This window comes from Trichoderma citrinoviride, assembly GCF_003025115.1.
Source record: "Trichoderma citrinoviride strain TUCIM 6016 unplaced genomic scaffold BBK36scaffold_3, whole genome shotgun sequence".
In the NCBI taxonomy this organism is placed as follows: Eukaryota; Fungi; Ascomycota; class Sordariomycetes; order Hypocreales; family Hypocreaceae; genus Trichoderma; species Trichoderma citrinoviride.
Window position 1 is genome coordinate 2,827,404 of NW_020194711.1, and position 20,340 is coordinate 2,847,743.

A 20,340-nucleotide genomic window follows, 5' to 3' on the forward strand; every position below is an offset into this window, starting at 1 on the left:
GACATGAAAAAATTGCTTCTTCCCTAAACGCCAATGTCTCCTAGTTGCAAGAAAAGATCCGTTCAGACGAACAGCTGAGGGTAATAAACATCGAATGGAGGGTAGTGAATAAGAGCCATGGGCTTTTCGGCTCTTGCGAGGTGTCAAGACTCCCAATTCAGGACTGGGTATCACCAGCAGGGGAGATGCCGAAGCCATGCATCGTCATAGATGCGGCTCACGCCCAGCAGCGCTTCAAGAAAGCCATTTGTAAGGAGACCTGGCGCCCTATCCTGATCCCTTGACTTTGACGGCAGCCTTCTTCTTATCTCCTCCCTGAGCACTCGGCGGAGGACTCTGCTGCGAGGAGCTAGTGGCATTGACCTCGTCTTTGCTCGCCTTGATCTTCTTGCTCTTCGACTGCACAGGGGTAGCGGCCAAAGCGGCAACAGGAGGGAGAGGGACAGGCGATTCCTTTGGCCGGGCACTCAGTGGAATGCTGGGCAACGGGACCGCAGTCTGTCGAGGTGCGGGCACCGGAGTCTCAGGCTTCGTCTTCTTAGCAGACTTCTTCACGGTGCTAGGAGTGGCGGCCGGAGCCTTGGAAGGGGTAGCAACAGCCGTAGCCGACGACGGGATGTTGGAGAAGGAATAGGCTGATGACGACGGGATAGTCGGTGGTGCGATGGGAGTCTGTTTCTTGGGCAGGGGGGGAAGCTCTGCTCCAAGTTCAGGACTGCTAGCCCTGGCCGTCTTCTGCTTCTTGCTCTTGCCCTTTGCCGAAGAAGAAATGTCTTCCTTGAGTTGCGCCTCTGCTGCCAAAGCATCGTCTTCGGAAGTGGTGTGCTTTCTCTTGCCCTTGCGATCAGTCTTGGGAGTTTTCACATCCGCAGCCTTGGGTGTGGCAGCGACATCAGCATCCTTCTTCTTGTCTTTGCTTTCAGACGGTTTGGCATCATCCTTCTTGCTCTTCTTGTCCTTCTTGGCAGGCTTGGGGGTGGCTACTGCTGCGGGCGCTTCTTCCATCTCAACATCTTCGTCGCCAGACGCGTCTGCTCCAATGTTGCCCATCGGAGTGTTGACGCCGAATGGCTGATATCTGGCCTTGAGGCCCTTTGGCTGCGGTCGAGCGGCACGACGAGGCGCGGGACCGACAGTAGTAGCGGCCGCACCTCCGAGGTTGGCAATCCTCTTGATGTGCATCGTCTGAGCAACTTGCTGGCGTGCTAAAGGGGGATTAGTCAGTCTCAGGTTCATACATTGCGAATACCTCAGGGAGACAACTAACCAGGCTGGTAATTGGAGTCGCTGCTGGAAGGAATCAGGATCTGAATCGAGCTCTTGGTCGAAATGGTGTCAAAGGAGACGCCATAGTCTTGGCCGTCATGTGAAAAGACGCGATTGCCGAGCTGTGAACGGTCCATGGGGATCTCAATGTTCTCGATAACAGAGACGGGGACGTTGGAAGGCACCGTGAAGTACCAGAATTGCTTGCCCTGCAGGTTTGCCTCGTTGCAGATGCGGGCTACGTCCTGGCCGTTCGCTCCATCATCACCCTTGCGAAGCACAAAGTCGGGGGCAATGAAGTTCGGGGTTGCGAGTTGCGTCTCCGTCTCGCGGTCTGAGAGGCCCATCGATTCGTCGACTTGGGCGGCGCTATCTTCCGAGTCGGACGATGACTCTTCAGCGGCCTCTTTTGCCGGCTGAGCCTTGGCGGGTGTTGCCTTAGCAGTCTGAGCTTTGGTAGCTTGAGCCTTGGTGGATTGGGCCTTGGTAGACTGGGCTTTAGTGGACTGAGCCTTGGTAGGCTGAGGCTTTGCAGGTTCAGCCTCGTCCTCGCTGGACTCCTCGCTAGAGCTGCTGGAATCGGCAGTTGCGGCAGCTGCCTTGGCAGTGCCATTTGTAGCGGCGGGTGTGGCAGCTGTGGCCGACTGCTTTGCAGCGGGTTTGGGTTCTGCTTCGGGTTCTGCTTCTTCGTCGTCGGACTCTTCCTCGCTTTCGTCCTCGGAGCTACTGCTGGACGATTCCTCGGCAGCAGCAGCCTGAGGAGTTGCGACAGTTCCCTTTGCCTTCTTCGCCTTGGGTTCACTTTGTTCCGACTCGGACTCGCTGGACGAATCGCTCGAGGTTTCAGAAGTGGACGACTCCTTCTTCGCGAGCTGTCCTTGCTTAGCGGCAGCAGCACGCTTGGCAGAAGCGGTGCGCTCAATGTCGCTGTCGGCGATCTCGTCGACCTTGCCGCGCTGCTTGGGGCCGGTCTTAGGGGTTGCGCCATTGGCACCGAGCTTCTTCAGAAGGTCAGCGCCAGTGTCGCCATCGCTGTCACTGTCGCTCTCGCTGCTGTCGCTGGACTCGTCGCTGTCGTTGTTGTTTCCGAAGACGGCGGCATCGAGGGCGCCGGGCTCGTTCTTCACGGCCGCTGCAGCCGCCTTGGCGATGGGCCGGCGGTTGTACTGGGCAGCGCCGCTGAGGCCCTTCTTGGTGTCTTCGACGTGCTTGTTGAGCGAGTGCACCTTGTAAGGCTCTTTGGGCGCCATTGTGGAGGGGTGGCGAGGTGCAATGCGCCGGGGTTGGGGGGTTGGATCGAGGCGGGAAAGTTGGGGAGGGTTGGTGATGATGCTCCTCTGAACTTTTTTCTGGATGGAGTTTTTGGAAATTTTGAGATGCTGCTGCTGATGCCCCACCAAGACGCGCCCGTAATGGGAAAAGCGCGCTTTGGTGGGACGTGTTTGGGGGCACCGCGGCTTATCGATTGGTATCGATAACGCTTTTTCAGAAGCGCCAAATGGGCTGTCACATCAATTGACCCTTGATGGCTTCATGTTGTGCGATGTCTCTCCATAATCTGATGCTTTCTTCATACTCGTCACTCTGAGGCTTTGATCTTTTATTGTTCATGAAATGCATCACATTAATTCTTGAGCATCTTCTCACATAAACACTGCACCTCGCTCCTTGACAGTCCCTTGCGGCGTCCTTTCCTTCCCCAGATTGCCTAGACATGTCCTCCAACAAACGTCGTAAACTCGACCCCCCAGCTGCTCCTGCTTGTAAGCCGACCAACCCAGTTCCTCATTGAATCTTCTTGGACTATCACAAGGTAAACTAATGCACTCGATCCTATTCGTAGCAGCAGTGAGCGCAATCAGTGCTCTTGCAGCTCGCCGCCGTCTCGGTGCCAATACCCCCGTCAAGGAGCCCAGCTCATCTCCCGAGCCTGAAGAGTCATCGTCAGCAAGAACAAACTCCTTCAATATACTACAGACCTTGAAGCGTCCGAATGAGCCTCCAAAGTCACCCAAGAAGAATGGATCAAGAGGGCCTCTTGGTCGTGGTGAAACGAGAGCGCCGACCTCACAAGGCGGCAAGATGAGGTACGCCAGCCTTGCCTCAAGTATGAGTGGTCAGTCATGAACTTACACAACTGTCTCGATATCAACAGCGATGCTTTTACTCAAGATGCCACTTCTTCATCTTCTCGAGTAATGTACTCATCTTTCGTGCCCAATAAAAACAACTGCCGTACTACAACGAAGGGGACCGTCACATTGAAGCTCAGAGACAGCGAGGTATTACACCCAAAGATAACGGATTCTGCGCATGGAAGGACTAATGTAAAGTCACTAGCGATTCATTGTCATTGGAAGCTTTGGAATCAAAGTCTCAGCTGGAGAAGCGACGGTCTATGGAGCCTCTCTGAGGCCATCGGATACGATACACTGGGTTCATGCCCCTCACTGTCACGCAATTCCCGTCATCAGAACCTCAGAAAAAGTCACCCTGGAGCTTCACAGTGATCCGAATGCGGACGGTCTGCGGCGATTAAGCCGTCTATCGCCTCTTTTCAGAGGTATATGGGGCGAGTCTAAAGATGACTCTACAGAACCGACCCTAGGAAAGGGCCGAACGTTCCAGATTGTGTGTTCATCAATTAGGCCCTCTTGGTGTAACTGTCACGGCTGACCGTTTCCCAGGTATGCAGCTCTGATGACGCCCCCAAGAAGTGTGTCATACAAGAGCTCTCATCTCCTCCCGCGTGGAATAAGAAATTGGCCGACCTCGTGTCAGGAGCCAAGAATGGCCCCTTGACGACCCTTGTGTGCGGCCCCAAGTCTGCCGGGAAATCTACCTTCTCCAAGATGTTGGCAAACCGCCTCTTGACGACAGAAGCAGCGTCGACGACACGAACGGGCACCCACGGCGTGGCCGTTCTCGATCTGGATCCCGGACAGCCAGAGTATGCGCCTTGTGGGACGCTGTCCCTCGTTCACGTCACTCGGCCCAACCTGAGCGCTGCTTTCACTCATCCCAACCTCGACGACGATGCTTACAAAGTCATCAGATGTCATGCTTTGGCGTCCATGACACCGGCTGCAGCCCCAGAGCTTTACTTGGAATGCGTGCTGGACCTTCTGGACTACTATCGAAGAGTGTTGCGCAATTGCCATCTCCTCATCAATACCCCTGGCTGGATCCTGGGCACCGGACAAGACCTGCTGGTTGAGATCATCTCTCGGGTCAACCCTCCGGAAGTAATCTACATGTCTGAAGACGGTCCCGCAGACGTAGTAGAAGTCTTGCGCGGTGCGACGAAGAAGAGCTTCACTACGCTTCCCTCGCAGCCGTCGGAGTTCGCCTCTCGTACTGCTGCGCACTTGAGGGCCATGCAAGCCATGTCATATTTCCACCTGCAGGACCAGGGCAAGACGAGCGGAGGACTGAGATCAAGCTGGAACTCTTCACCGCTGTCATCGATCCCTCCATTGCAGGTACGGTATTCTGGCTCTGGTCGAGGCATTCTCGGCATTTTGCCATACGACTACCAAATTCCACCGGAACTACTCTCACAGGCGATCAATGGCATGATTCTCGCTGCGGTTGATGTCGAGAATCCCAAAGCATTTCGCAAGCTTGCCAGCGATGCGGCAACGTCCGCTGAAGACGAGTTCACCACGATAGAAGGGATGGTTTCAAGGACGTCGGAGGGACTGCCCTATATCCCCAACCCCAACGACATTGCCCTCGACCCCTGCTTCTCTCGCACAATCGGCCTCGTGCTCATCCGAGGCATCGACACCGTCACCAAAACGCTGCAAATTCTCACGCCTATCTCTCTACAAACAATAGAGCAGATACGTTCTGAGGGCCGACAAATCGTGCTCGTTCACGGAAGATTCGACGCGCCGACCTGGGCTTATACCGAAGATCTATACCAGCGCTCCCAGCAGGTGGGTGTTGGCGCGGACAAGGCATTTGAGATGGCAGGCGTCGACCCCAATGAAGAGGAAGAAGACGACGACGAAGACGAAGTCGTAGTTGCCAGTAACGAAGAAGAAGCGGCAGTGGAAAGCGAGGCTCCCCTGGACCCAAGTGCTGGCTCCTCCACGGCCCTCCCTTGGGTCGAAGTGCTACGCGGAAGTCAGAAGCGGCCAGTCGGATCACGCGTGTGGAGAGTACGCAGAGACCTCGGCCGCAACTTCGGCGGTGACTGAGGAAAGTATTCAGATAAGAAGTAAGACCGCGGATGCCAGGAGCAGGAAGTGGAAGGACAAGACCTGGGCTATCAAAGCTGGCCCATAAATGCCTAACATCTTGGAGGTCGCCCTAAATGCGAGTGCTTCGTACGTCAGGATACGATGCTTTTGTCCGAGGGAGCATACTCCTGCTTAGAGATGATGTCGCGGAATAGGGAGTGTTTAATTAGATGACCCATGGTGGCTTGAGCCACAAATTCGAAGCGACAGAACTTTCATAACTTGAGCTTCGTAAATATGGCTCCATTCATCGTGTGCGAGTGTGTGGCCATGGTTGCCCATAAAATCTGAAGGGAATGGCGTCCTATTTCCTCGGTGGCCACTTCGTTGCGAAAGTTGAGTTCTCAGGGCAAACGCACGTTTTTGTTTTCCCAATCTCGTCAGGGAGGCCAATCGAGAGTGCTCCAAGAGGATAACCCCGATGTGTACTGGTCATGGTAGTACCAGTGCGAAGCGCTTCATAGCAATCCAATTACCTGGTTGACGGCTAGGATATCCCTTGCGCCAAGCAGCGATGACGGGAACGCCCAACTTTCATCGAAATTTGAGACCAAGGAACAGTCCAATTTGCCGATCCATCGAAGGCAATCTCGATTTAAAATCAAACAGCGAAACAAAGACCGCTGGACGCTGCGGCCAACTGCAAGGGCTGCTCTCTGCTGTTGGGGCACAGCAGATGTCTGCACCCGCTGTCAGTCCGGTTCCCCTGTACTGCCGCGGTACTTTGTAGACGACGTAACACGAGACGAGGTTGATTAGAAGCTGAGACAACCTATCAAGACCAGGTCATCAGGGCAGCTGGGCACAGTTTTGCGCCTGTCAAGCCATTTGGCAAACAGACGACCGGCTTTGAGATACAGCCCCCAATGTTCGTCTGATGCTGTTCCGCTTCATCGTAGTATTTGGCAGAGACATGTCGCAAGCTTCGGAGGTTTGCTCCTTGACAACCTGAAACTGAAGACAAGTAGGAACGATGAGGATGTTCCAGCTTGATCGCCCCTGGACCAGATCCAGGCGGAGGATCGAGATCTTCGTAGCATGCCAGGTGAGGCCCGGCATTGTCAAGCACCGAGACGAGACAAGATTGAGCTACTGCGGGACCAACACGGCGCCCTCCGTCCGCTCGATAATGGCAGAAAGACACCGGCCACGGCAGGGCATAAGGATGCAGACAAGAGGTGGCCGGATGTACAAGCGTTCCGTAGTTGTCGGCCACTTCGTGCTTTGTCCCGACGGCGGCCGCATTGGCTGAAGATGGCTGGATGGCAGCTGTGGCAGTATGAAGTAAGCCAAACTGCCTAGAACAACGCAAAGACGAGGGCAGACGAGATGAAGGAGGGCAAAAATTGAGGCGGATCTTTGTTGGTGAGATGACGTTGGTTGAGGGCCATTGACCTCGGGCCGCAGGTGCGATGCAAGGGGGATATACAGGGGGCAAGAGGAGACTTACAGGGGGCTACCGATCTAGTGGCCGCCGGAGGGCCTCCGCGCTGGCGGGGCTACAGTGGGATAGGCGGCCGGGCCCGCGCTGTAGCTTGATGGATTGAAGCCCGTGCCCGTTCAGGTTCGATCGATCCATGCCCGACGTGAGAGCAGCAGACATCGACAAGCGGCTGATATTCTGGATGCTTCTCCTGCTCTGTGCAGAGTATTACGTCGTACTACATTTGCTGTCTGCCACAACCATGCAGGTGCTGAAGCACGTTGACGGCATACCTTGGGTGACAACTGGCGGGATCACCGAGACCTTGTCTCATGGCCCGTCCTTTATCCTCCAAGCCGACAGCTTGAAGACAGCTTGGATGCTGCTAAACCTTAGGTGCCTATGGAGGTATTACTTATTTCTAGTTTGAAGCAGACGTCGGCCGTCGGGCCCCGTCTATTGTCATATCTGCTGAAGGGAGACGGAGACTTAATGTACAGAGCTCTTAACTGAGACGCAATAGGACTGGCTTGGGATACATGTGTATTAGCAGCTGACATGAGCGTGCCCGTACTCGGACAAATATAGGCACGTCCCGAGGCCTCAGGCATCATTGATCCTTGTCGCACGAACCGGATTCTTGGATTCGCACACGCAAGAGACAGAGACCAGCACAACAAGCGGGAACTCCAAGCAAGGAGAGCGACGGCCAGCCCCCCTTGTCGATGCTGCAGACATGGACCGGAGCTGAACCGCCGGCCGTCGCTACGTTTTGAGCCGGCGATTGGCGTACTAGCTCCAACGGTCTCGCAGATCGGCTGCCTCCAGTGACAAGCCAGTCAAGCCAGTGATGCGCCAAAAGAAAGGGGGAGATACAGTCCAACGACAGGGATTCTTCGATGGGGCCAGAGACGAATAGGTGTGTACAGCGTCAAGCACACAAAGCTGCGCCCATAATGAAGGCAGCTTAGCCGGAGCATCAAGTGCTTGGCTTGTCGGAAGACTCCAAGAGCAGGCAGAGGGCTGAAGAGCGCCGAGACATGGCTTGATGCAGGGGGGAGGAAACGGGAACCCGGTCAAGCTTATGACTAGATGATCTGGCTTCCTCAATGTTTCTCCCCCTTTTGCTCTTTCACTTCGGCCACTTTTCTCAGCAGGCAAGTACCCACGAACGTACCGGCACACCTTTACGGAGTACAGGTACTAACATCCTGTCAACTGTAGTAGCCAGTCGTCCACGTCGGAGGCTTGAGCCCGGGCTGGATTCTCTCGATATTTATAGCGAAGAGGCTCCCCGCCTCAACTGATCCAACAGCACCTCTCATCTCAGGGATAGCGTTCGGTTCATTTCTATCGGCCGTATTGGCTTGGGTCTTCTCGAGCGTCTTTCGTCTATTTGCCTTTGCTCTTCTCTCCTTTGCAGCCTTCTAACAGCAGAGGCTTCGATTCTCCACTACCACGGCCCCCAACTAGAGGCTTCAGCTCTAGCCTTCGCCGCTGACACGATTCAGCTCCACCGATCGGTTGGCTGAAGCGCCGTTAGTTGTCCGTTGGTCTCCGCCCTTCCGCCTCGCCGTCTTGCCGTCGTGTCGACAGCGGCAGACCCCGCGATTCCCGCTCGACCCAACTTTCTCTTCCTTCTCTCATCTCTCCCGAAGATCTCTATAGCACCATGACGGCGGACAAGGCGTCGGCGCATACGCATACGCATACGCATATACATACGGGTGCTCATGCGCAGGGGACCCCGCTGACGCAAACGGGGGAAGTGGCAACTTATGTGCTGTCAGCTTGCACTGAGTGTAAACGCCGGAAGCAAAAGGTATGTCATGGTTCGATTCAATAGCTTCTTTGACCCTTTTGTGGTACGCGCTTGGGTCTCATGACCTGCTTCCAGCACAGTCATTGATCACAAGTGTGGTGCTGTGGATTGTTACCTGCACATCTTTGCGGTCTCCTCTTGGATTCGCGCTTTCTTTAGGTGCAGAGACTGGACTTGTTCCTCTCTCAGCATTGAATTAAGCATACCTGAACATATCTCCAGCTTATAGAGTCAAACTCAGACATGTCTCCGTCCGCCGTGCTATCACATTACATTTACTGACATTCTCCATAGTGCAGCCGGTATTGGCCGTGCCGACACTGCGGCTCTCGTCGAGTTGGAAACCATTGCACCTTCCAGTCGGTTCTCGAAGTAAAGGCTCCAGAGGAACGCCAGGCTCAGATCAACGGGCTCGCGGCGGAGATGGAAGGGGCAAGCTTCTTTTCGCACGCACTGAATGAAGAGTTGGATGACAACAGTACCAGCACCGTTGACGACCTCGAGTCACTGGGTTACTCTAGCGCTCACGCTGTGTCGAGCTGCAGCAGTGAGTCGGAAGAACGTCAGGCTTGAAAGCTACCATCATGATCAAGCTGTACTGGGAGGCTAGTACCTCCGCCGGATGGAGCCATGGCTCGACACAGAAGATTCCAGATAGCCCAGTTGTTAATCTTGAGAAAAGCCTCCAAGATGCCCTTGTGGACAGGTTTCTCCAAGAGTCAACTCTCGCTTCTATGTCAGTCATTCTACCGTATTCAGACAATAGTACCAGCGATGGTGTTATTTCATAGGCAACTGTGGGCCTCTTGAGCTTCAGTAGACTCCTCTCCTTCCGCCTGTCTGTGCTTGTTCTCTTCAGGATGCCAACATCGTGAATCGGGATCAGAATTTATCGATCCGCGGTCCGGCCGAGATGTATCACGTATCCTGTTGTGGGCTCCCACAGACGGTATCAGGATATCAGATACTACCTACACGTAAGCTTTTGGCTCATGACAAGGATGGATGACACCCAGTTACCTCAGCTCGAACTGGGTGGAAGCCTCGAGGAACCGGCCCATGAGATAGCCTAAGCATGAATGAGATAATTAGGAGCGTCAGGCTTGGACGCCAACGCGCCGCCCTGCAACAGATTGAACCACTCTAAGCGCAACAAGTTGAGAAACGGCTGGTGACTGGCCACATCCGACCCTATCAGAATGACCAGCGCGCGCAATCCGTGATGGGCGCTCTACCTCGCGCGAGATAGGAGCAACTTTGGAGATCCACGCCACGTCCGTCGCTGGGTGTGCCCGACACCTGTCAGGATAACAGACACACGGCTTTGCCCGCAGCGACCAAGTTAAGGAAACGTTACTGGCTGCACCCGACCCTGTCAGGATAACCAGCATACGCAACTTGGTCCGCTGCGCTTGGGGGGTTGCCTCGCCCGGTATTTGCGGAAACGCTCATGGCGACGAGGCTAAGAGGCGTTACTGGCTGCACCCGGCCCTGCCAGGATAACCAGCATACGCAGCATCGTCCACCATGTCGATACCTTGGAGGCGAGGCCCCGGATCTTGTATCAAAGTCCGTCGCTGGCTGCACCCGACCCTGTCAGGATAACCAGTACACGAACTTCATACACTTGCCTTGCTTGCCTACCCTGCAGAGGGCTAAGCGGAATAGGATACAGAGGTTGCAGAGTGGGCCGTTGACATCCAAGCGACTCCATGACTATGTAGAAGATAGCCGGCCTCTGCCTCTGTTTTTGCCAGAAGCGCTGCGCGATCTTGTTTTGGTGATGGTCTTCGTAGTGTTCTTCGTGATGGCGTTATCTTTCGTAGAGGTCATCGTAGAGGCCCTCACACCGCTCTTGACGGTATTGGTGGTTTTTGTTTTGCGAGAGTTCTTGACATCATTGCCGGTCGGTTTCTTCGGCCGGCGGTCGTTCCGGCTTGTGGAAGGCTGTTCTCGAGCAGATTCTTGCGCTGCGAGCTTTGGCTCCTGCACATCTGGCTTGCCGCGCTGGTCGAGTTGGAGCAGCTGTGCGTCCTCGCCCGAGAGCTGCTGCCGTCTTGCCCGCGTGATACGGAGAGGTGGCGCTGTGGACAGGATGCGCCTGGAGCCGGCGGCAGTGGAAGCACATTGAGCACTCTGCTCAGCTTCGGTGGCCTCTACCGCGCCTACTTTCCTCCGCTTCGATCCTGGCACTCCATCTCCAAGCTGGGAACCCTGAAATTCTTTGTCATTTTCTTGGGTACCTCTCTTCCTTTTTTGCGATGCTTGTGTCTTCCATTGTGCATCGAGTCGCCTCTTTTTATCGCTAGGCTGTCCTGGTTCGCCGGTGGATGATAGTCCGTCTGGAGGCTCTTTGCCGTCTCGCTTTCTCTTGTGACCTGCTGTATTTGATGATGTCGATAGCTGTGGGTGCTTGTCTGTCCTCTGTTTCTTAGATGATGTTTCAAGGGCGTTATCCTCAACCGGCAGGCTTCTCCGCTTCCGTTTTCGGGCCGATTCAGAGTTCTGCAGTGAATAAAGTGTTGATGCTTCCATCTTGCTTCCGCCTTCTGGTCTCTCAAGAGATTGCTCAATCGAGGGACGTAAGATCGAACCGTCCATTCCTTGCTGCTCTGCTGCTGGTCCTGCACCATCTTCAGTGCTTCTTCGGGTATTGCTCGCATATCGTCTAGGGCCTTGAGGACGGCCTCTGGAGGATGATGGAGCCATCTCGCTGTTTCCGCTTGGAGAAACGTCGACATCTTCCGATGATTTATTCGGCAACTCCTTGCCGCGGGTCTCCCTAAGCTGTCTCTCCCAAAACTCGGGGGGAATCTCAAAAGGCTCATCCTCGTATGTGACGGGTTTTCTGAAGAACTCCCAATCCACTATTCTCATGCGCTCCAAAAAATTCTCTTGGTTATATAAGACTTCTGAGGCTCGGACATCATCATCATCATCGATATCGCTGCTCGGAGATGGTAGTCTTCCCCCTTTGACCTTGAAGTAGTCGTCGATTTTTTGAAGAAGCCACATGTTGAAATGGTTCGCCCACACCAGTTGGTACTCCCTGTCTGTTTCATCTGAGCGCTGGGGAGGCGGATCGTATGGAACTCGTTCTTCTGGGAGCATTTTCATGAGGGGCTCAAAGACCTCGAAATCATATGGCTCCCTGCGCTCATACGGCGCAACGACTTGCGCTGCCGCTCGGACGCGTTCTGCTACCGTTCGAATATCCTCTGCTGTCACTGTGGCCATTTGGTTGACCGTTGATGCTGATGTTGCGCGTTGCGATGTTCATTATAAGCGCATTGCAGAGGGTGAGTTGAATGAGGCATGCGCGGTGCCCATTACATGCGCTTACGTCACGTGCACTCCCACCACGTGTGACGCAGGGTATTCAGGCAGTATATGAGGGGATCTGATATTCACGCCTTCAAATGCGGTCAACAGCCGCATCAACGTCTTGGTAACCGCCTTTGTTTACGGTCGTTGAATCGACCATCACAGGTGTCATCATGGCCTTGTCGTCGGCAGAACTGTCTCTTAGCTTTGCAACCTTGACCCCAGAGTCCAAAGCAGCCCAAACCCACTTGGCGTCGCTTGTGGCTAAACACCGTTCAGACGCCGTCGGTTCACCAATGGACCTAGTCGTCGCCACTAGGCATTTGACCAACCTCCCCTCGTCAGACACCAGCGATCCCGCCTCAAGGTCGAAACATACAATCATCTTTACATTAGGCAGAGAAAGGCACGGCCGTGTCTCAGGATGGGCTGTTGGAAAACTGGATTCTGACAAGCACGCACAACATGTCAACGTGCCAATCTGCTCTCCTAGATCGCGCTGCTTCAAAGGGCGGAGGCTTTTCGACATCTTCATCCATCCCAAGTCCGGGGTTCTGATGATTCGCAATGCAAATGATAGCCACTCCTTATGGTATCTGAACGCCGACAACCAAGGCAACCACGTTGAATTGCGAAAAAAATGAGGAGCATGTTCTTCATATGTCTACTAACATACTCCGCATTGGCTCCCTGCACTATGCATTGCGATATGCCATCGAGAGTACAAGTGCATACTCAGCCAGCCGCAAAGTGTATATGCAGAGACAGCTTGGCAATTGGGATGTTCCTAACTGCTTTGCAACTCAACCGCAGCATGATCACATACGACTGAGGCATGTTATCCTACACAATGTCATTGCAAAGGGCGATACTTGTGTCGTTCGAGCCGGCGTGGACAGGAAGACCGGGGATCCTATTGCTTGTAAGACCATGCAATGCTCGCGGGGCAATATCGAAGATGCGGTCAACGAGATCAGCATTGCTTCAATCATTGCCGCTCGTGCATCCGGTGGCCTTGTACCTTTGCTATCCAAGTCATGCGGACATGGCTTTCCGCTGCCTTGTTCCCATGCCGAGTTTGAGGATATGCACCTGGTCATGCCCTACGCGCCCTTTACCTTCGATACCGCACCGTGGCAGGAGATCCGCCCACCTGTGAAGCTTGCACTCTTTCGTCACGCTCTCGAGGGACTCAAGAATCTTCATGCCGCGGGAATCATGCATAGAGATATCAACCCTAGCAATTTGCTGGTCTTCTCACTGCAGCCTGCCACCGCCGCCATTGGCGATTTTGGCATGGCCAAGGTGGGCTCTCAGGGTGCTGAGAAGTCTCTTGGGCTTCTGGCCTACCAGGCGCCTGAGGTTGCCACTCAGGAGACCTACACCAATGCCATTGATATCTTCAGTCTGGCTTTATCTTTTCTGGCTACATTTGAGGGTTGCATGTGGTCTGGTCCGCTATCTGACCAGGAACACTACTCTGCTATGTTGAACCACCTCTCACACTTGGAGACTCGAATGCCTGATGGCTTGGCGACTCTTCTACGCACCATGTTGTCATGGGATTCTTCCCATCGACCCAGCGCCGAGGATGTTTTGACGGATGCTGTTTGGGAGCAGATCGCAGAGCCGGACTCTGTTCGTCCGTCTGATTGCCAGTCTGATCGCCACGGCAGCGAAAAAAGCTCCAGCATGCAGCAGCCGGACGACTATTTGTCTTTACCTGGCTCAAATGCAGGAGACGGCCCAGATCGTAGGCTTCGGCCTCTGATGCCAGAGCCTTCACCCCCATTCTCAAGTTCGAACAGCAACACCAGCAACACACCGGGCGTTGATGATTTGAATCAGCGGATGAAGCGCTCAGGTGCACCGCCGCCTTCAGACTTTGGAAACGACGGCGGCGGCTCAACAACTGAGGTGCATGGTCGAGATGATATGAGTGAGCGGATGAATCGTTCAGAGGCGCCATCCCCATCATCAGCTGCAAACGACGATAATTGAAGATCTAGGGCTTTATGAACTCGCTTGTAGATGTCTTCCGTATTAAAGAAAGTTTGGCGGCTAAGCGCAGGAACTTCACTTGCTTTTCAATATCAAGTGGCTTTGGTAGAAGCCGTAACATGTAGAAATCAGCTGCCAATCCCAGCAGACAGGCGAACACCGGCTGTTGTATGTTTTTCCTTGTTTGCCCTTCTTACAAACACCCTTCTATTTGGCGTTATTGAAGGCAAGGTTGGGCTTCGTATCAGATAATGACCCGAAACCATGCCGTCTTGGTCATGTATGTCGAATCTCCGTCTCCTGTCGACTTGTAGAGCTTTCCGCCACCAGGCATCTGACCAATATCACCTCGTCGGATACTCATGATCTCGCCTCACGCTCGAATTATACCATCATCTATACTCGGCAGGAAAGCTCGTGGCCGTTATTCAGCGTGGGTTGTTAAAAGACGGTACTCCAATAAACGAACAATTGTGAGTGAGGTCGCTCAATATATATTCTCAGTGAGAACAGCTCCTCTCTTTCAATCTCTTCTTTCACTACGTTAAGAGTTAAACTTACGCAGATGCCCTTGTAGATGATATTCATAAGACTGTTATACGTCGCTACTATATCAGTCATCCCACCATACCTAAACAAAAGTACTATAAGCAGTATTGCTTCATAGGCAACGGAGCCTTTCAAGCTGTAGTAAATCCGAAACCCGGTTATGGCCCGCATCTCGATGTCAGAATGGGCAGGGGCGCGGTCGGAAAACTGTACCGAGACACTGTCACCTTGTAAGTCTGATGGGGAGAGGGCGGGCGGTTACCCACCTTCGAAGTCCGGGGCTGACAGGGGTCTGCCCATCTCCCGTCGAAGTTCTCAGAGCTGTTGGAGACTGTCAGGAATCGCACACATCAATGCAGGCCTGCTCACCGCCGAGCTCGCCATATTCCTAAGAGAACATGGAGCCCCTAAACGGACGGCATCCGCATCTACTTAAGCTGACCTTCTAGCAAAGAACATGGAGCCCCTAAACAGACGGCATTCGCATCTACTGAAGCTGTCCTTCTCTTCTGACTTTCTTTGTCGATCTTTTCATAACACCAGTTTGTCAGGCCCGGTGTCAAGTCCCCTGCCTCGATCATGTCGCTATCATGGGATGTTGAATTGGAGTCTCAATTTGAGACAACGTGGATCAACTTTCGTGTTGTCGTGCTCAGTCACGGTGACTACCTTCTCTACCATATCCTACTTCGATCCTCTGACAAGGGGATTGATGTCATACACAAACTCAACAACTCTCTTTCGGCCTCTCGCGGTTGGTGGATGAACAGGTTATTGAAGCTCGTTCCATTTATCAGGCCGGTGGCTTATAACGCAAAGATGTGCCCAGTATGCTGACATTTTGACTGATCTGCGTGCTATGATCACATGTTGAGACCGACAGAGACTGATTTGCTCCTAGGTACCAATTGAGGCCATCTCCCAAGATCTTCCCTGCACCGTTGACATTGGGGCCGATTATCGCTGCCACGTTCTGACGAGGGCCTTGCGCAACGCCAAAGAGCTCCCAGCTGGGTGCGACTTCATTACCTCGTATCGACGCTTCGCAGCTATAGTCGAGGCGCCTGGCACTCTCCGTGCACGAGATGTTTTATTGATACGCTTGGAGCTCGATAAGCTCATGCTCTCGGCGTTTGTCATGCTGGCCCTGGTCTTTTCCGTCGTTTGTGGAGCTGCGGCAGGCATTGTGTGGAAGAGTTTGGATACTGGGCTAGGAGTGTTTGGTGCTGTCATAGGCGTGGTTGGTGTGTTGACAGCTATTCTGACCTATGTCTTCAGTTAGATACTGCATTTCCAGGTCCAGTCACAGTGGCTGATGCACTAGTCAAGGCGCATTATCAAGCATAAGTACCGCATACATTTGCATACTCGGTGGAAAGATGAGTCTCATTGATCCTAATGGATGATATCAACTACTCTTCGCTGTTTGCACTGCCACTTTGGGATCGTCAATGTAGATGGCCGTGTATAGCGACATCGGCATCCACATAAAGCAAGCATCAGTTTTCAAGGTACTTACTCTATAGGCCTCCCCTACTACAACGAGCTCTATAGATTGGATGTCCAGTGCATCGAGAAGATAACCACAAGTGCCAGGTTTACTTCCTGTCTGAGATATGTACTTGCCTTGCCTGATTGCTAGTACATACGACCATAGGTAGTGGAAAACTCGGGGTCCCGTCTGCTCCCCCATAGATAAGCCACTAACCGGCAGATTAGTAGTTGGGTGGGTGACCACCAGCGAACACCGGCTGTTGTATGTTTTTTCTTTTTGCTTTTTTCCTTCTTTAGGAAGGATCCCTCTGTTTAATGCCTAACCTCTGCTGGGTTTTTATTTAGAGTCCTCCTATTAAACGGACAAGAATTCCTATTTGAACAGATAACCCTATTTAAACTATAATAGTCTATGCCTGCATTATTCACACTATAACTGCTAGAATTATATCTATTTAAAGTGTAGGCTTATAGCATAACCTATACAGTCATTATATAATAAACCAGTGTCTTTATAATTAGTAAGAACAGTCTTTCCTAAGGGATAAACCTAAGGTTTAAGGGTTTATATTAGCAGAGAGGTTAGGTTAAATATATTAGCAGTGACTTATTATATAGCTAGGAATATAAGCAGTAGATGTCTAGGTTTTAATCTAGTTATATTATTATTACTATACTACTTATATAATAATAACTATCTATTTAAACTATTTAAATAAGTAATATAAATATATCCTTATATAGCTAGTTATCTTAATATCCTTAATATACTTAATCCTTAAGTTTATTAAGTTATCCTTAATCTACTTAACAGTTAAGTTTATTAAGTAGTTCTTAATTAGTTAAACAGCCTAATATTTATCTAGTGCTATTTATTAAGGGTGGCCTATTATTATAACTATAAGGTTAGGTTATAATATAATATCCCCCTTCTGTTAGTCTTATTTTTAAGACCTTGCTTATTTTATTAAAACCTTATAAGTCCCTTACTTCTTTATAAGTATTTCCTGTCTATATATCCTTTTCTTTTTATACTAACTATAATAATTAGCAGTAAGTGTAAATATTTTAAGTTTTCTTAAGTACTTTAGCAGTAAGCTTTAGAGTAGTTAATCTTGCTTAAACTATTAATTATAAAACCTTACTAATACTATAAGAAATATAGTTTTTAGTGTTTTATATTAAAGACTAATTCTCTTTACTATTTAAGCTATATTTATTCTTAGCAGCCTAGCTATAAAGCTTTTAGTCTATTAGCATCTTAACTTTATTATATAGCTAATAAAAGTGCTAATCTTAACTTTAAGCTAGAAAAGGCTAAGAAAGTATAGCTTAAAGCAGGTGTATATATTAAATATCTTTATATATAAAAGAAGGAATAGGCTAAAAAAATATAAAGGGCTATTACTTATAGAATTAATAATTTAAAAGAGTTAAAGCAGGTAGAGAAGGTAAAGTATAAGGTAGTAGAGGCTATATACTAGGCAGAAGTATTAATGCTTAATCTAGCTAGTTTTAATATCCTGGCTTTTTTTATTAACCTTATTAATTAAGACTAGTTTCTGCTAAATCCCTTATTATTAACCTTTATAAGTTTAACTATTAATAAAAATTATTAACTAAGGCCTTTAAGTGTTTAAGATGCTTAATAGGCTTTTAAGTGTTATTAGCTTTATTATAATTTTTCTATTTTATAAGATATTTTAGCTATTAGGTTTTTTTATTAAATTTTATTTAAAGTATTTATTTAACTTTATATTTAAGTTCTTTACCTTTAATTATAATTTTATTATAAATAATTTTACTTATTTCCTTATTTACTACTGCTTTCTTAAGTAATAATATATAGAAAATATTATATATACTTTATTCTTATTATCCTTCTTTTACTAAAAGGTTAAGTTTATAATTAACTTCTTTAATTTATTTTAAAACTTTATATAGTTTAAGTTTTTTAAAATTAAGCTTATTACTTAGCTAATTTATTTTAATATTTAATTACTTTTCTTTATATATATACTAAAGTAAGTAAACTATATCTCTCTCTTAAAGAATTAGTCCTTTAATTCTTCTTTAATTTATATACTTACTTATTCTTTATTATATAAATTTAAGTTATATTCTTATCTTATTATACAGTTCCTTTAATTAATCTATTATAATAATTACTTTTTTTATATTTTTGCCTTACCTTAAAGGTTAAAATGCTTTTAGTTTAAATCTATAGTTTATATAAAATAGTGATTTTTTTATTAATTCTACTAGTATACTATTATATAAGATTTATACTATTAGTAAGTGTTTAACTTAATTATTTTATTTAAAGTTAATATAGTATTATAAGTATATCTTAATAATCTAGTTAATCCTTTTTATCTGCTTATTTATTTATAGATAATAAGTAGTATTAACTTTATAATTTAATCTAAGTCTAGCTATAAGTAATTACTAAAATTTTAAAATAAATATTAATCCTTTATTTAAAATAATTTTATTTAATAGTCTATAATTAGTATAAATATATCTTTAAAACTAATATACTAAGTCTTTAGCTATACTGCTTTCTTTAGCTAGGATAAAGTAGCTTATTTTTATTAGTTAGTTAACTATTATAAAGATGCTATCTTAAGTTTTTCCTATTATTAATTCTTTTAAAGGTAAAAGCTTAATAATATAGTTAAATAAGATTAATTCCTAGGGCTATATTAGAACCTATAAGGGTTATAACTTTTTATAAAGAAGATAGTATCCTGCTTTTACTTATTTATATATAATGCATTTTAAAATAACCTTTTAAACTATTTTCTTAATACTATTAAATTTATAATATTACTAAACTTACTAAGTAGTTTTTCTTATTTCTTAATATTTATATATTAAATATATATAAATTATCTTAACTACTTTCTTTTATAGTTTATCTAATACTTAAATAAGTCTATTTATTATTAAGTAGCCCTTTTTTATAAAGGTGCCTTTTAAAAACTATTCTTTAGTCTAGTCCTTAATATGCTTTTTAATATTATTAATAATTAGATTATTTTTTTTAATTATAAATATAGTGTTTAGTATTTTTAATATTAAGTTTCTGTTTTTATTATGCTATAGTACTTATGCTTATATATTTAAGATTTCTTAAAAATAGTCTAGTCTTTTACTAAGTGTATTAGCTTTACTATTTTCTATTCCCTTATAATACTTAATAATTAAGTTAAACTCTAATAAGCATTTATAGTATTTAACTTATTTTTATAAGAGTTTTTATATTATAGTAAAGTAAGTAATATTCTTATAATCTATAAGGATTATTATAGGGAATTTACTTCCTTAATAGTAGTTTCTTTAGTATTTCTTATTAAGTGCTATATAAATTGCCTTAAATTTCTTATTATAAATAGGATATTATAATTCTAGCCTATATAGCTTTTTTAAGAAATAAGCAACTAGTTATAGTTTTTTATTTTTATTTAGTTAGCTTAATACTCCTTTTATAGCATAATTTAATATATTTACCTTAATAATAATTAGCTTTTTAAGATTAAATATAACTAATACTAGGTTACTAGTTAAAGCCTTTTTTAATATATTAAATACTTCTTATATATTAAGTGCTTATAAGAATTTCCTTTCTTTTTTTATAAGTTTTATAAGTAGTATAGCAATCTTTAAAAAGTTTTAAATAAATTATTTATAATAGTTAGCAAGTCTTAAAAAGCTTTAGACTTTCTTTATATTCTTTAGTAGTTACTATTTACTAATAGCTTTAAGCTTTTTAAGGTTTATATATACTTTTTTAAGCATAATAATATATCTTAAAAATATAACTTTCTATTAGTAAAATTAATATTTCTCTAGTTTTACTAGTAGGTTTGCTTTTTCTAGTGTTTTTAATATAAAAGTAATATACTTTTTATATTCTTTAAGAGTTTTTAAGAAAATAAGAATATTATTAAGGTAAATAATAATAAATAAGTTAATAAATTCCTTTAATATATAATTAATTATTTTCTAAAATATTATAAGTATATTAGTTAATTTAAATAGCATTACTAAGTATTTAAATAATCTATAGCATATTTTAAATACTGTCTTTTATTTATCTCTTAGTTTAATATAAATAAGGTTATAGGCTCCTTTAAGGTTAAGTGCTATAAACTATTTTACTTTAAATAACTAGTCTCTGATTTTAGTTATTAATAATAAAGGTATAATAT

The 20,340-nt window shown here is 47.1% G+C and overlaps 6 protein-coding genes across 6 annotated transcripts; 4 read left to right on the forward strand and 2 right to left on the reverse strand.

Annotated features, from left to right (window-relative positions):
* Positions 1 to 267: 267 nt before the first annotated feature.
* On the reverse strand, positions 268 to 2,516 carry BBK36DRAFT_1157465 (hypothetical protein; the record flags this gene model as incomplete). Its single annotated transcript, XM_024894014.1, has 2 exons — positions 268 to 1,205; positions 1,268 to 2,516. 2 exons carry the CDS (start codon positions 2,514 to 2,516, stop codon positions 268 to 270), a joined length of 2,187 nt encoding a protein of 728 aa, XP_024752546.1.
* A 571-nt stretch (positions 2,517 to 3,087) lies between these two features.
* On the forward strand, positions 3,088 to 5,471 carry BBK36DRAFT_1112231 (hypothetical protein; the record flags this gene model as incomplete). Its single annotated transcript, XM_024889789.1, has 4 exons — positions 3,088 to 3,353; positions 3,422 to 3,548; positions 3,607 to 3,897; positions 3,954 to 5,471. The coding sequence occupies 4 exons, from the start codon at positions 3,088 to 3,090 to the stop codon at positions 5,469 to 5,471; spliced, it is 2,202 nt and encodes a 733-aa protein (XP_024752547.1).
* A 3,230-nt stretch (positions 5,472 to 8,701) lies between these two features.
* BBK36DRAFT_1098792 (hypothetical protein) lies at positions 8,702 to 9,277 on the forward strand (the record flags this gene model as incomplete). Its single annotated transcript, XM_024889124.1, has 2 exons — positions 8,702 to 8,758; positions 9,053 to 9,277. Coding segments are annotated over 2 exons (282 nt in total), but the record flags the coding sequence as incomplete, so codon positions are not given.
* A 2,978-nt stretch (positions 9,278 to 12,255) lies between these two features.
* Positions 12,256 to 14,083, forward strand: BBK36DRAFT_1193665 (kinase-like protein; the record flags this gene model as incomplete). The annotated part of the gene is made up of 4 exons (XM_024896819.1): positions 12,256 to 12,705; positions 12,803 to 12,865; positions 12,896 to 13,740; positions 13,840 to 14,083. 4 exons carry the CDS (start codon positions 12,256 to 12,258, stop codon positions 14,081 to 14,083), a joined length of 1,602 nt encoding a protein of 533 aa, XP_024752549.1.
* A 1,128-nt stretch (positions 14,084 to 15,211) lies between these two features.
* BBK36DRAFT_1167088 (hypothetical protein) lies at positions 15,212 to 15,948 on the forward strand (the record flags this gene model as incomplete). Its single annotated transcript, XM_024894997.1, has 3 exons — positions 15,212 to 15,460; positions 15,534 to 15,876; positions 15,911 to 15,948. 3 exons carry the CDS (start codon positions 15,212 to 15,214, stop codon positions 15,946 to 15,948), a joined length of 630 nt encoding a protein of 209 aa, XP_024752550.1.
* A 92-nt stretch (positions 15,949 to 16,040) lies between these two features.
* BBK36DRAFT_1111938 (hypothetical protein) lies at positions 16,041 to 16,421 on the reverse strand (the record flags this gene model as incomplete). Its single annotated transcript, XM_024889753.1, has 1 exon — positions 16,041 to 16,421. A coding segment is annotated over one exon (381 nt), but the record flags the coding sequence as incomplete, so codon positions are not given.
* Positions 16,422 to 20,340: the final 3,919 nt, after the last annotated feature.